We start from the raw sequence: 13,477 nt of genomic DNA on the forward strand, positions 1-13,477 counted from the left end.
GGCGTTCTGGAGTTTCACAAAATTTAAGCACTTCCTTGCTGGTACGGAAAGCCAAAGGAGAAACTATGTACACCTACTTAATTGTGACAGTATGCTACGAAATCAACTAATAATTGCCTCTGATTTCACCGGTAGTCAAATAATGACGCAATATTGGAAGAAGGGTTTCAGCACAAGTAGCTCACACAAATCACAATTTACAAAAGAAGAAGAAGAAGAGTTTGGATTTGATATCCCGCCTTTCACTCCCTTTAAGGAGTCTCAAAGCGGCTAACATTCTCCTTTCCCTTCCTCCCCCACAACAAACACTCTGTGAGGTGAGTGGGGCTGAGAGACTTCAGAGAAGTGTGACTGGCCCAAGGTCACCCAGCAGCTGCATGTGGAGGAGCGGAGACGCGAACCCGGTTCCCCATATTACGAGACTACCGCTCTTAACCACTACACCACACTGGCTCTCGGTGTTCTCATCCCTTACCATGTTGTCCCTGATGAGCCTGTTATATACGAAACACAGTCCAAAAGCTTCAGTCTCTGGAGACCCCAAAGGGTGCCATACATAGCGGTTAATGCTCTCATTCCACCTCCTGTAGTTGTCACAGCAATCACAGGCACCTGTTGAGTGCAAGAAAATAACCAGTTTTTTATTGGTTGTTATTTTATTTATTGAATTTGTGTACTGCCCTTCATCTGCAGATCTCAGGCCAGTTTCCTGTGGCCACTTCCCAAGAAATATAGGATTGCAGAGCTAACTTTTTTAAAAAAACCTTTTGTATAATGTTACTGTGTTGCTTTGCTGAAACATAAACTGCCTTGGCAGCATAATTTATTCTGAAAGGCATGTTAAAACTCCATTTAATAAAAAAGTCCAGGGCCTCATTAGCAGATTAAGCAGAAGATTCTAAGATGCAGCAAGGCTGGGTCACAACATTTTGTAGTAGTGAAGAAATACACAGGACTAACACCACAGAGCCAATTTCCCATCATAAAACCAGAGTCTAAAAATACTTAAGTGCTGCACTAGATACCAAGATCTGTAGGGATAAAATGGCACTCTTGTGATTCACTTACTTCATGGTCTTGCAGGCCTTGGTCTAAATGAAGAAGATTTTTCAGAGTAGCAGCAACCACTTTCTTCCGTTTCTGTAGGAAATTCTTTTCATCTGAGCACAGATCATATCCTAGACGCACATCCAGACTTTTTGGCCTTTTAAAAAGCAGGCCCTGAGTCCTAAGGCCAAGAGAAATTTACGCAGACGGTTTTAAAGGCTGCTACATCTGCTGGCTGCAATCTATCAAAGAAACATTTGTGTGCACATGCACATGTGCGCACAATGCGTTTTTCCTAACCATCAGGGTAGAATGCAGCAGTAGCAGTCTTGCCCCTACCCCATGCCGAAGCACAAGCTGATTTTTAAACAAACTGAATAGGTTGCTGTCAGGGGTGGCTGCTGTCCAACGGTGCTGACAAAATGGAAAGCAAACAGGAAGAGGAAACAGAGCCAGGGACAGGCAGAGCTAATTAACGCCATACCTTTAAAAGGTAAAGGTAAAGGGACCCCTGACCGTTAGGTCCAGTCGTGACCGACTCTGGGGTTGCGGCGCTCATCTCGCTTTATTGGCCGAGGGAGCCGGCGTACAGCTTCCGGGTCATGTGGCCAGCATGACTAAGCCATTTCTGGTGAACCAGAGCAGCGCACAGAAACACCATTTACCTTCCCGCCAGAGCGGTACCTATTTATCTACTTGCACTTTGACGTGCTTTTGAACTGCTAGGTTGGCAGGAGCTGGGACCGAGCAACGGGAGCTCACCCCATTGTGGGGATTCGAACCACTGACCTTCTGATCGGCAAGTCCTAAGCTCTGTGGTTTAACCCACAGCGCCACCCACGTCCCCATACCATACCTTTACAACACATCAAATGTACATTTAAGGCACATGACTCCCTGCAAAGAATCATGGGAACCATAGTTTTCCCCTCACAAAGCTACAACCCCCACAGTTCCCTTGAACTACAGTTCCCAAGATTCTTTGGGAGAAGTCATGTGCTTTGTGTGCTGGATGAGCCTTAACTTTATGCTGTTGCTCTACCCAAGTTATGTCTCCACCCTCTTCCCCGATCGGTTAGTTTTACAACAGCACCCCGGAGACCAAGGAGGAGGAAGCTGACAGCAGTGCCACCTCCTGGACCAAGTGCATGGTGCTGGCTGTATAAGCAGGATGTAAATAAAAAGGCAAGGAAGTGGAGGCTCAAGCTCAAGGTTTCTATGGAAAAAAGAAAGGGGAGGGAAGACTGAGCATATGATTCCGGTGAGCAATGTTTTCTGAGCAATGCCCATAATGTGGTTTTGTTAAAATCTGAACACATTTAAATGCAATGGACAGAATCCAGAAGGTAAATAAGTGTGCTTAAACGTATAAAAATCATAGTGCATAACAGTTGGATTGTGTCTCATTTGGTCCACGTAATTGCTAAGCATCTTAAGAACTGTTTCTCAAGGCAGATCACCTGGACAACAAACGGTTTAAAAAAACTTGGTACCAAATTGCTTTGATGGCGCATGTGCTTCTTACATTCACATATTATGGTTTTTGGTGTTAATTCACCTCAAGCCAGACATTCAAAACCTCGTAGGTTTGTGAGATTCCATATAAAAGCAAAGTAGTTAAGGAGTGAGGGGAAATACATGTGGCTGGGGAGGCTCAGGTTTAGAAGAGGTTTTCTTACCAATCTTTTGACTTCACACTCAAATCAAATGTTTTGTTCTGGAAAATAAAAAAAAATACATACATGAGGGATGAACTGAATGTTTACATTTGAATTTTGAATGTCTGGGGGGAAGACCCTTTCCCCCCCAAAAAAGAGATGCTTGGTGGGGGAGGCCAAAGTTTGGGTCAACATTTGTTTTGGAAAATGTACACTTTAATGAGATGCTAAGGGATTATTCCCATCTTTTGCTTAAATAAAAATACAAGTAACTGCTGGGTGGCAAAAACCCCGAAAGATGCAAAAATGATCTCCATTAGTGGACAGAAGGTTCTGCAAATGCTGGGTGGAGAGATATTAAGTTCAGTTCAGCTTGAAGATATATTGTTAAGTACCAAGGGGCATTTGAGTATTCATTTCTGTCTGTTCCAGAAAGTATTTAAATTCCTCTGTGGTTTTACTTCTCCCCAAAAGTAACCCAAAATACATGTACTGTAGGTGGCAATTGCCATCTTCCTCTTAACTATGCAAAATTGGATCTGCATTCCCAAAATTGTATTTTTAAGTAGATCAGAATCTCAAAAATAAAACAATGCATTGATACAATGGCCCAAATAATGGCCCAAATAATGAAAGAACCAATTGGGTCCTTATTATGAAGTTAAAAATTGGTGGTGGTAATAGATAAAATATCTACTGGGTGATGAACATGAACTTGGGATAAGAGCAGTTTTATAACTACAGATCTTCATTTGTAAAGAGAGAAAGGGGAGAGATAAAAAGTCTGTTTTCAAATCAAGCAAATTAAATAAATATGAACTGTCCTGGTTTGAGTGATAATGAAAGTATGGATTAGTTTAAACCATAATTTTTGGCAGGCAGGAAATTGTGAAACTTTCTTATCCATGTGCCCTACATTTGGTGCTGAAATGTGCCAAAAGTATGTGCCAAAAGTATTAGACTCTAGCTAAATATAAATCAGACAATGTGGACCAAATTCATAGGAAAGCTTTACCTCAAATGAATGACAAGAAAGAGTTAACATGGGGTGTTTTTTCTTGGTGTGAATGCACTCAATATTGTCCCATTATTTGAAAAAAGTGTCCCTAGAAGTCAATAGGAAGTCTCACCGGTGGTATTGTCACTTGTTCTTTGATAGGAAGAGTGTTCAGGGGAACAGTTGCTGACTCATTCGTCTCTGAGGAGGCCTGCATATAAAATGAAATTCATCACTAGGAGAAAATCATCTAAAGCAGTTGATACTTTCTTTCATGGGCTTCTGAGGCTAGAACTAGGAACCAGGTGCTTGGTAGTAAACCATGAGGGTAAAGTGTCTCCCTGGGCACTTGAAGCAGTGGGAGAGGAAGGGGGCAGGGGGTAGGTGTGCCCCAGGTGCCAGCCTGGGGGGGTGACATCGCCATAGACGGGCACCTCCCCCTTGGGACACTCGGGTGGGCAGGTGCCACCCCATTGGCATGATGCTCACTCAGGCGGACGCCACCCCCTTGTGATGTTCGCACAGGTGGGCACCGCCCCATTGGGAAGCTCGCATGGGTGACATGCCACACACCCCGCATGTGACGTGCCACACCCCCACTGGCAACGTACCACACCCCCGCCATCCCAGGTACCGAAACCCCTTCCTCCGCAACTGACTTGAAGAGTTGCCAGTTACTGTACTGAAATGTCCTGGCCCGCCCAAGACTGGCCATGGCTCTCTTCACCAGGAAGGGCTTCTCTGTAAAGGTTTCCAGTACAGGCTGGCAAGGATAGTCTTGCCCAGCACTGACTTATGGTGCCTCTTGGTGTGTCCTCTGGCTTCACTGCCTCAGCTCTTACCCCTGGTGTTTCCTGGCTCCTACCTAACAAATGTCTGTGGCTCAGCCTCCCCTCAGCCTTATTACAGAGACAAAAAAAACCCAACATACCGTAAGAAGCTGTCTCCTCGGCAGTTCAATATCCAATTCTGATTGGTTATATTTGATGTAGTGAAATTTAGCAGGAGCAGCACGGCAAAGCCAGGTGCGCAACGTGAGGTTTTGAGCTTCTTCATGGGATCCTCCCACGGAAAGAGTGAATTTTCTTTCTACAGAAAGGTGGGGGGGGGAGCAATACAGAGATCTATATATTAATAATCCCTCCAAAAAAAATGATTTAAAATGGCTTTCATAAATAGGCTATAGATGCTGGAAGCAGCCTGGGACCCACTGTACCCCTTTTTGCGAATGGAAGGTCACCTCCTGTTTGCAGAAGTGATGGCGCTGCAATAGAGGAGAACCCTCACAAGAGGGGGAAAGGAGGCAGTACTCAGATTTCCTCCAACCCACTGCAGCAGATTTTGAAGGAATCAGGGGAAAGGAATTGAAAGCTATTTCCTGCCAGGGTCAGCAGAGAGCCAGTGTGGTGTAGTGGTTCAGAGCGATAGACTCATAATCTGGTGAACTGGGTTCGCGTCCCCGCTCCTCCATATGCAGCTGCTGGGTGACCTTGGGTTAGACACACTTCTTTGAAGTCTCTCAGCCCCACTCACCTCACAGAGTGTTTGTTGTGGGGGAGGAAGGGAAAGGAGAATGTTAACCGCTTTGAGACTCCTTCGGGTAGTGATAAATCGGGATATCAAATCCAAACTCTTCTTCCCTATCATGTAGAGCCGTGTTTTCCAAACTTGGGTCTCCAACTTTTTCTGGACTACAACTCCCATCATCCATAGCTAGCAGGACCAGTGGTCAGGGATGATGGGAATTGTAGTCCAAAAAAACAGCTGGAGACCCAAGTTTGGGAAACACTGATATAGAGGGTTCTACTCATGTTAAGTAAAATCCCCCCTTGCAGACTTTCTCTGCTCGATACAGAGAAGCATGGGGTACTAGTGTGGAGATTTTGTGTTCAGGCATAATGCCTGAATAGGACTACAGTTAAAATGGTCATGAATGTTCTATGACTTCACAGCAATTCAGTAAAGACTAGGCATGGAGGCGACACCAGCTAGCTTGCAGAGAGGCCGACAAAACACTCGCTAGTTCTTATTTTATTATATTACATATACACATGGAAAGCTGCCATACACCATTGGTCCATCTAGCTCTTTCTTGTTCATCCCGGCTGGCAGCAGTTCTCTGGGGCTTCAGACAGGAGATTATCCCAACAATAACTTGGGATGCCAGGGACTGAACTGGGTGTACCACTGCCCTCCCACTGAACTAAGGCACTCCCCCAACCCCAATTAAAAATTGCCTACCTGTTTTCCTTCTTCCCCCATCTATTTGAACTTCCAAACAGGCAATTTCACGCGCCTGTAAAGGATAAAAATTAGAATCAAAGAGTGAATTTAGAACAAATATAGATTTTTATGCCGCAGCCTTGTTTTGCTATGTAAGGTGCTATTATGATGCAAATGTAATAAACCTGGGCTTAATTTTAGCCACAGCCAGTCCCCACACTTAAACCTTCCAGGTCAAAGGTTATGTGTTCAGATAGATTTAACTCTGGCTTCTCTGAGTACTACAGTCATACCTCATGTTAAGTTTGCTTCATGTTACGATATTTCAGGTAATGTCCTGCGGCAACCTGGAAGTACCGGAAAGGGTTACTTCCGGTTTTCGCCACTCGTGCTTGCGCAGACGCGCAAAATGACATCACGCGCATGTGCAGAAGCGGTGAATCGCAACCCATGCATGTGCAGACTCGCTGCTGCGGGTTGCGCTCTTTTCATGTTGCGAACAGGCGTCCGGAATGGATCCCATTCGCAGCCAGAGGTACCGCTGTATATGCAATGTAGCATTACATAAAATGTAATCTCTCATAAATTTAATTAATTATTTGCTCATCCACAATGAGCCAAGTAAATAGGATGCAACTGAAAGACTGTTAGGAAAGGAACAAAATTCAGGGTAAGTCAGAATTTATTGGTGGATGTTCACACCTATGGAAAAAATATTACCACAGCACTTGGGGACTTTATTACCATGGAAACAAATCCTGCCCCCTGCCTCCAATACTAGATGGCCCAACCCCAAAGAAAGGAATTCTAGACTGCCTTGCAGTATACAGACTCCATCTCCACTACCACAGAAATGGTTTTGGAATCGAGAATAGAAAGAAAGCAGATACAGTATCTGCCCATCGTAGTGATGAGCATTTTGCCAATGAAGGAACAAACGTAAACCTCTGGATTGTTTTAGTGACAAACTTGTCGCCACCTTCTGGTGAGCAATGGGCCATGCTTATGCCAACTTAGAACCTACAGAGGTGGTTTAAGATCAGCTCTACAGCTGTCCAGTGATCCCATCTTCTAAGTTAGGAGAAAGGCTGGGGGTTGTTTCCAAGGCAACTGGAGTGCCTCAGCCACACAAGACCAAACCTGTGAGAGCAGGAAAGGCCAGGATGGTGGGGTTTGCTTGAATGCCTCTGGAGAAAGGCGTCTTGCATTCCTTTGCCTAGTAGCCCTTGGGCAAGAAGACTCTCACCCACCCACTCTTTTCTAGGGAAAGACTGGGGCAGGGTGGGTATCTTAGAGACTGCTACTTGAAGGCACCTTGAACACCTTCAAGCAGCAGTGTCTAAGCTCATCATTAGGGAGGTGATAGCAGGAGACCTGTTGGGAGAAATGAGGGGCTGCCAAGCACAATCTTTTGCTTGACTAGTAAAGTAGCCCAAATTGTAGGTTCCTTTGCAAGGATTTCTCTTCTGTCAAACTACTGGCAATATCCATTAGGGCAGGAATGGGAGAAGCTGTTGATATCTAGCTCCCATAACCTCCAGCCAGTATGGCTCATTGCCAGGGATGATGGGAGTTGCAGTCCAACAACACCCCGCAGCTCAGCAGTTCCTCACCCCTGCACAAAGAATGTAACACAGTTTTATAGTTATGAATATTCTGCCAGCACATGTTGGAGTCTGTTAAATTCGCTAGGCAGCGCAGGGGGAAATGATAGGCACAGAGAAGCTTAAATCAACTGTCATGTCCCAATCTCAGTTTTAGGAAGCTTCAATATGAAGGTGGCAGGTATAGCATGCTTTGATTTTTACCAATTGGTGGCATTCATCTGATGGTGGAACTGGAGGTGGAGTGTGGAAACTGCAACCAAGCTTCTCTGTTCCAGTCTGAGCTTCCTCACCTTGGGGGAATTGAGTGGGAGAGCTAAGTAGTACAAATTCCAGTTCCAGCTTGTCATGCACAGGAAAGTTGTGTTTAGGTATGCAGAATTTGAGTGCCAGCACTTTATAGACCTAAGCTCTACTATTTGGTCAGGTGAAGAAACAAAATGAATAAACTTACCACTAAAACTCCATTAGTAAATATCTTCTCTGGGACATCTGGGCTGAAAGGTAAAAGAAAAGAAAATGATACTTTTCCAGTAGCTGTAAGGATAGCATTTTATTTGTATTTTGTTTTCTCATTTGTCAGCAGCTGTGTCTTTTGCGGCTTCCTAGCGACTCCACAACTTGTTTGGCACAGCCAAATATTCACAAAACCAGGCCAAGAAGGGACATGCCATCCCCAGCATGGGCAGCATCCTGCCTCAGCCTGGGAGTTCTTCAGGTACATTGGAAGCTGCCTAATACTGAATATTGTCTGTACTGACTGGCAGCAGCTCCCCAGGTTTCAGACAGGGGGCATTCCCAGTCCTCCCAGATGCTGGAGATTGAACTTGAGACCTTCTGCAGCCCTCCCCCAAGAATGGTGTCCTTTCCAGTGTGGGGAGGGGTATGAGCTCAGGAGGACGCCCAAGACAGTGAGCAACAGGAGAGGGGGAGATGCCAGGAACTGGGGAGGCTCTCTGAAATGCTCATTCCAAAGGGCACAACAGTGTGAGGGGCCTAAAGGAAAGCTGGAAAAGCAATTAAACAAGCAGACTTCCAAGTAACGTAGAACTTCTGGCTAAACCAATTGCATCAAGTTCTAGAGTAACAAAAACTCAGAACAAGCATATTACATATGCTAAACATGCTAATCATCTGCATACTATCCCTTGCTTTTTCCTGTAAGCCTAATTGCAGTCGTTAACAGTCATCAACAGGTTTACCATACCCATTGAGTCAATCACGCATCTCCTACTACCCTCCTGAGAAAAACCCCACCCCACCCTCCCACTATATATAAGGGTCTGGTGACTTCTGTTTCAGTGTATCTGAAGAAGTGTGCATGCACACGAAAGCTCATACCCAGAACAAACTTAGTTGGTCTCTAAGGTGCTACTGGACAATATATATGTATGTGTGTGTGTGTGTGTGTGTGTGTGTGTGTGTGTGTGTGTTAAGGGACGCGGGTAGCACTGTGGGTTAAACCACTGAGCCTAGGACTTGCCGATCAGAAGGTCGGCGGTTCGAATCCCCGCGACGGGGTGAGCTCCTGTTCGAAAGCACGTCAAAGTGCAAGTAGATAAATAGGTACCGCTCCGGCGGGAAGGTAAACGGTGTTTCCGTGCGCTGCTCTGGTTTGCCAGAAGCGGCTTAGTCATGCTGGCCACATAGCCCGGAAGCTATACGCCAGCTCCCTTGGCAAATAAAGAGAGATGAGCGCCACAACCCCAGAGTCGGTCACAACTGGACCTAGTGGTCAGGGGTACCTTTACCTTTACCTATATATATATTGACTGTGTCAGACCAACACAGCTACCTACCTGAATCAGGACAAGCAGATTATGAGACGAATCTCCATTCCTGGGAACAACCATATAGTGGACGACACTTGAGCGCATGGCTGGCATATGCTACAAATTGTAGCTGTGCGCTCTGAGGCAACCCCTGGGCCACCTGTCTCTCACTGGCATCTCTCCACACCATTCTTACACATATGACAGCTCTGGTGCCCACACAGAGCTTCCCCACCCACAAGAGCAGCTTTTCCATTCATTTAGATAAAAGCAGAAGATATATGCACAAGAATGATGCACAGTGCTCCATGGAAGTGAACAGAGAAGACTGGTTGTACAGGAGGCCTATAAAATGCTGCAGAGCAGTGTTTCCCAACCTTGGATCTCCAGCTGCTTTCAGACTACAATTCCCATCATCTCTGACCATCAGTCTTCCTAGCTAGGGATGATGGGAGGTGTAGTCCCAAACTGCTGGAGACCCAAAGTTGGGAAACACATGCAAGGCTCTGGATCAGGAATATCATGGCACATGCTGTGCAGGAACTCTTCTCCCTGATCTCTAGTTTTCTGTATGCAAGGAGTTCTATATGGAGCATCCAGTCACAAGGTTTCTCCATCTGTCGACAGAGATGAAACAGTAAAGCAGTAGTTCTATCATGCAGTTTCCTTGATGAAATATTCCTGGCCTTCAATAGCCTCCCTATAAATAGCCAGTGCTGAAGCCCTTTAGCAAATGCTACTATATCCCCATCAATATATTAGCCTCTGCTATACCACATTGATCCTTCAGATCGATCCCCAATAACAGAATATGAATACACACCATCAGCAATACCTAGATAGATATATATTAAAGGTTTTTTATCAAGAGAGATACAAGGCAAGCTCTTTATCAATGCTGCATTTTATTTTATTTTTTGCATGGCAGTTTTGTTAATGGTATGTGCAACAACAGTTGTTCTTACCTGCTCTCCATTGTGAATTCAACTTCTAGTTCCTCCTTACCCTGAAAGTTTAAAAAGCAAAAACAGTGACAGCATGTTCACACATTCCCTTGAATAATAAGCCCACTTCACACATTAGTTAAGTGAAGGGAGTCCATGCCCTGAGTTGTGGACATTCATGCTATGGAAGACTGGGAGCATAATATTCCATAGGAGCTAGAAACCTGTCCAACCAAGGTTATAATTTGCTTCTGCAACTCAGATGTCCACCCTCAATGAGTGGAAGTCAGGGGGCAGGACTGAGAAGCCAAGTCACCGCAGAGGTAGCTAGGGATGGAAGGACCTGACCATTTTGGTTTTCTCAGTTTCTCATCTTTCCAGTCATAAATCCAGTTCTCCACATTTCTGCAGAAACTTGTGATTATTATTTTTTAATCCTCTTGGAAATTTGTCGGCATTTTAGTGTGGATTTCTGCTAATAAACACATTTTAATGCAGTTTTTACTAATATACACATCTTTGCAAGCAGTTTCCCCTAAAAATGAGCATTTTGGTAAAGATTCTTCAGCTCTCCCTAGGCTACACTGTGGGAGCCATTGACCAGGGGGTAGATGGGATCCTACTAACAAAAGGCCGTGCTGATGTGCCTTGCCCGATTATGTCCCAAGATAGCTAGCTCTCCATACCACATGGAAGCACTGGTGATGCCCAAGCAGCTTTGGCTGCAGTCCCAATAGGGGGAAAAATATAGAACTCAAATCCCTTTAACTTCAGTCAAAAACAATTAGCCACATTTAATTCAATGGGACTTGAGTGTGACTAGCACTCTTTGGGTTTGGGTCCTGGTGTGCATTGCCCTGTCTGGACTGGACTCAGATGTTTAAAGAAACACACATACTGTTCATACTTAACAGTTTGATATGGGAATCACTGGTGTATTCATCGTCAAAATGTTCAGTTCTATTCAGTTAGGTCAGAACAGAAATATGTAATCCTCTATAGGTGGGTGATTTGTTTATCAACAGCCACTGCTGCTGTGAAGGGTCATTGAGCTCATTTTGCATATTTAAGATCTCACTATATTGTCACAGCTAGGTAATGCTAAAATAACTAACCACAGTTGTTGTGAAGGGTAAGTTTGCATAATTTTAAACTAACAGAATTATCAAGCTATACTTTCTCCATTCCATTGCCATTTAACTCTAACCTTTAGATTGTTTTTTCTTTACACCCATGTACTTATATGTGTTTGTGTGTGCGCACACACACACACACTTCATGCATCTAATGAAGCGCACTCTAGTTTACAAACGCTTATGCTATGATAAAATTTGTCAGTCTTTAAGGTGCCACAAAAGTCTTTTGTTGTTGTCTGTGTATTCAAAGCAAGTGTAATTCTTTTATATGGTACCATTGCTTAATAGCTGAAAGGGAACTTCATTGAAAATTGAGAGAAATGTGGATTTGTGTTCCACAGCCTGTTTTTTACTTGCAGTACTCACTTTTGGATTCAGCTGAAAGCTCAGGCGGGTTGTTTCACCAAGTTGGATTTTAGAAACATCAAAGAAAACAGTGAGGAGATGGTCATCTGCAGTATGCTTATCTTCATCAGTAACTTTAAGCTCCAGAATGTTCTAGAGAAATCCAGAGAAGAATTTTAGAACCTCTCATAGACTAGCCTCTCTCTCTAGGGGCACCTCATCCAAGGAAGAGGAGTGGGACTCCAGGAGCACCAAAGACCCCAAAGAGCTCACAACTGAGCAGTCTAATGTCCCCCACCCCAGACCTGCCCTCAGGGCTGGCCCTACCAATAGTCAGAGTGAGGCAGTACTTCAGGTGGCAAATACTGGTGGACAGGAAGCAATAGAAAGGTGTCAGCAGACTGAGCTGTATGCACACCACATGGCTTGCCCTGCAACTCCTAAACCAGACTGCTGCCCTCAGCTGTAGTGAATAAAATTGTCCCACCACTAGTGCTGAAGGATTCAGTGCCAATCCACGGTCATTCAGTTTCAAATGGGTCTTTGGCCTCAGGTATCAGAATGTATTGTGCTGCCCCTTTCTGGACCTTCTTCCCCTCGATCCAGAATCTCCCTCTTTACTCCTAACCCCTCAAAAGCAGATAGTCCAGCAAGACACCCACAGTCAGTGGAAGGGTGCTTATCCAACAGCCGTAGGGTTTCAATAACAGGGTTTTTTCTCAGCTAGGAGGGAGAAGCCAAAGGAGGACAAATTGTGATCCAGAAGATGACCAGGAAAACAGAGGAGCTGCCTAAGAGGATATAAACCTTCCAATCTTTCCTTGCTGGGATAACAACTTCAATTTATCTTAGTGCCAGCTGTGAACTTAACCTTCATCCAGCTTGGATTTGCCCTGCTCCCGAGTATGAGGAACTGTTGACAGACCCAACCAAGGCCCTGACTGGTATAACCATCCTCACTACGCTGAAGATGTATAACCATCCTCACTACGCTGAAGATGTTTGTCACAGTAACACATGCCTCACCCCAGAGGTGAGGATGGGAAATCAGTTCAGATATTGTTGGTCTCCAACTCCCATCAGCCACAGCCAATATGGTCAATGGTCAAAGATTATGGGAGTTGTAGTCCAACAACATCTGAAGGGCTATGGGTTCCTCATCCCCATCCAAGGAGGTCAATCCAGGGGTAATTCCTGATCTAAACTTTTAACCGTTTAATATTATGTATGTGTCATCTCCCAGAAAGTAGAACAGTCCTGTTTGAATTTGTATGATGTTAACACTTGGGAAGAGGAGTAAATATTGGGAGTATCTCCATAGTGATATCTCAATAGTTATGGCCCTGCTTTTAAGTGACACCTGTGCAGTTCCCAGTCCTCTGCTTCTGTGACTGCCTATATAAGTAGCAATTCCTGTTTAAGAGCGTTGGCACAGCTCCTTACCTTTACTTCATTCTGAATCCTAAAGTGAAATGTTTCATTCCACACCGGGTCTTTGTTGTCCTTCACGGTCTGGGTCCTAGTCTTTTTCACTGAAGCAGTAGGCATCCACAAAGTCACGTAGCAATCAGACTGGGTTACTATTGCAAAAGATGTGATTTTTTAGCAATAAAATAGCAATATGCAACTCATAAGTATTTACAGCACAAGTCTAAGCATGTTAAATTTTGGAATGACTCCAAATGAGTTCTGTGAGTCTTCCTTCTGAGTAAATATGCTTAGGATTTAACTATCAGTGCAGTGTTTAAGCT

The 13,477-nt window shown here is 44.5% G+C and overlaps 1 protein-coding gene across 1 annotated transcript in view; it reads right to left on the bottom strand.

The window, feature by feature from the left end:
- The window catches only part of LOC307209450 (cytosolic phospholipase A2 epsilon-like), a 39,550-nt gene that overhangs the window by 12,698 nt on the left and 13,375 nt on the right, over nt 1-13,477 (bottom strand). The window contains exons 3-12 of the mRNA XM_079964523.1: nt 13,170-13,306; nt 11,748-11,879; nt 10,267-10,307; nt 7,984-8,026; nt 5,944-5,998; nt 4,634-4,791; nt 3,836-3,913; nt 2,727-2,764; nt 1,069-1,228; nt 476-612 (exon numbers count right to left, since the gene is read on the bottom strand). Of these exons, the coding sequence (XP_079820649.1) occupies nt 476-612; nt 1,069-1,228; nt 2,727-2,764; nt 3,836-3,913; nt 4,634-4,791; nt 5,944-5,998; nt 7,984-8,026; nt 10,267-10,307; nt 11,748-11,879; nt 13,170-13,306 (979 nt within the window). The remainder of the gene's footprint in view (nt 1-475; nt 613-1,068; nt 1,229-2,726; nt 2,765-3,835; nt 3,914-4,633; nt 4,792-5,943; nt 5,999-7,983; nt 8,027-10,266; nt 10,308-11,747; nt 11,880-13,169; nt 13,307-13,477) is intronic.

This window comes from Podarcis cretensis (genome assembly GCF_951804945.1).
Source record: "Podarcis cretensis genome assembly, chromosome: 1".
NCBI lineage: Eukaryota > Metazoa > Chordata > Lepidosauria > Squamata > Lacertidae > Podarcis > Podarcis cretensis.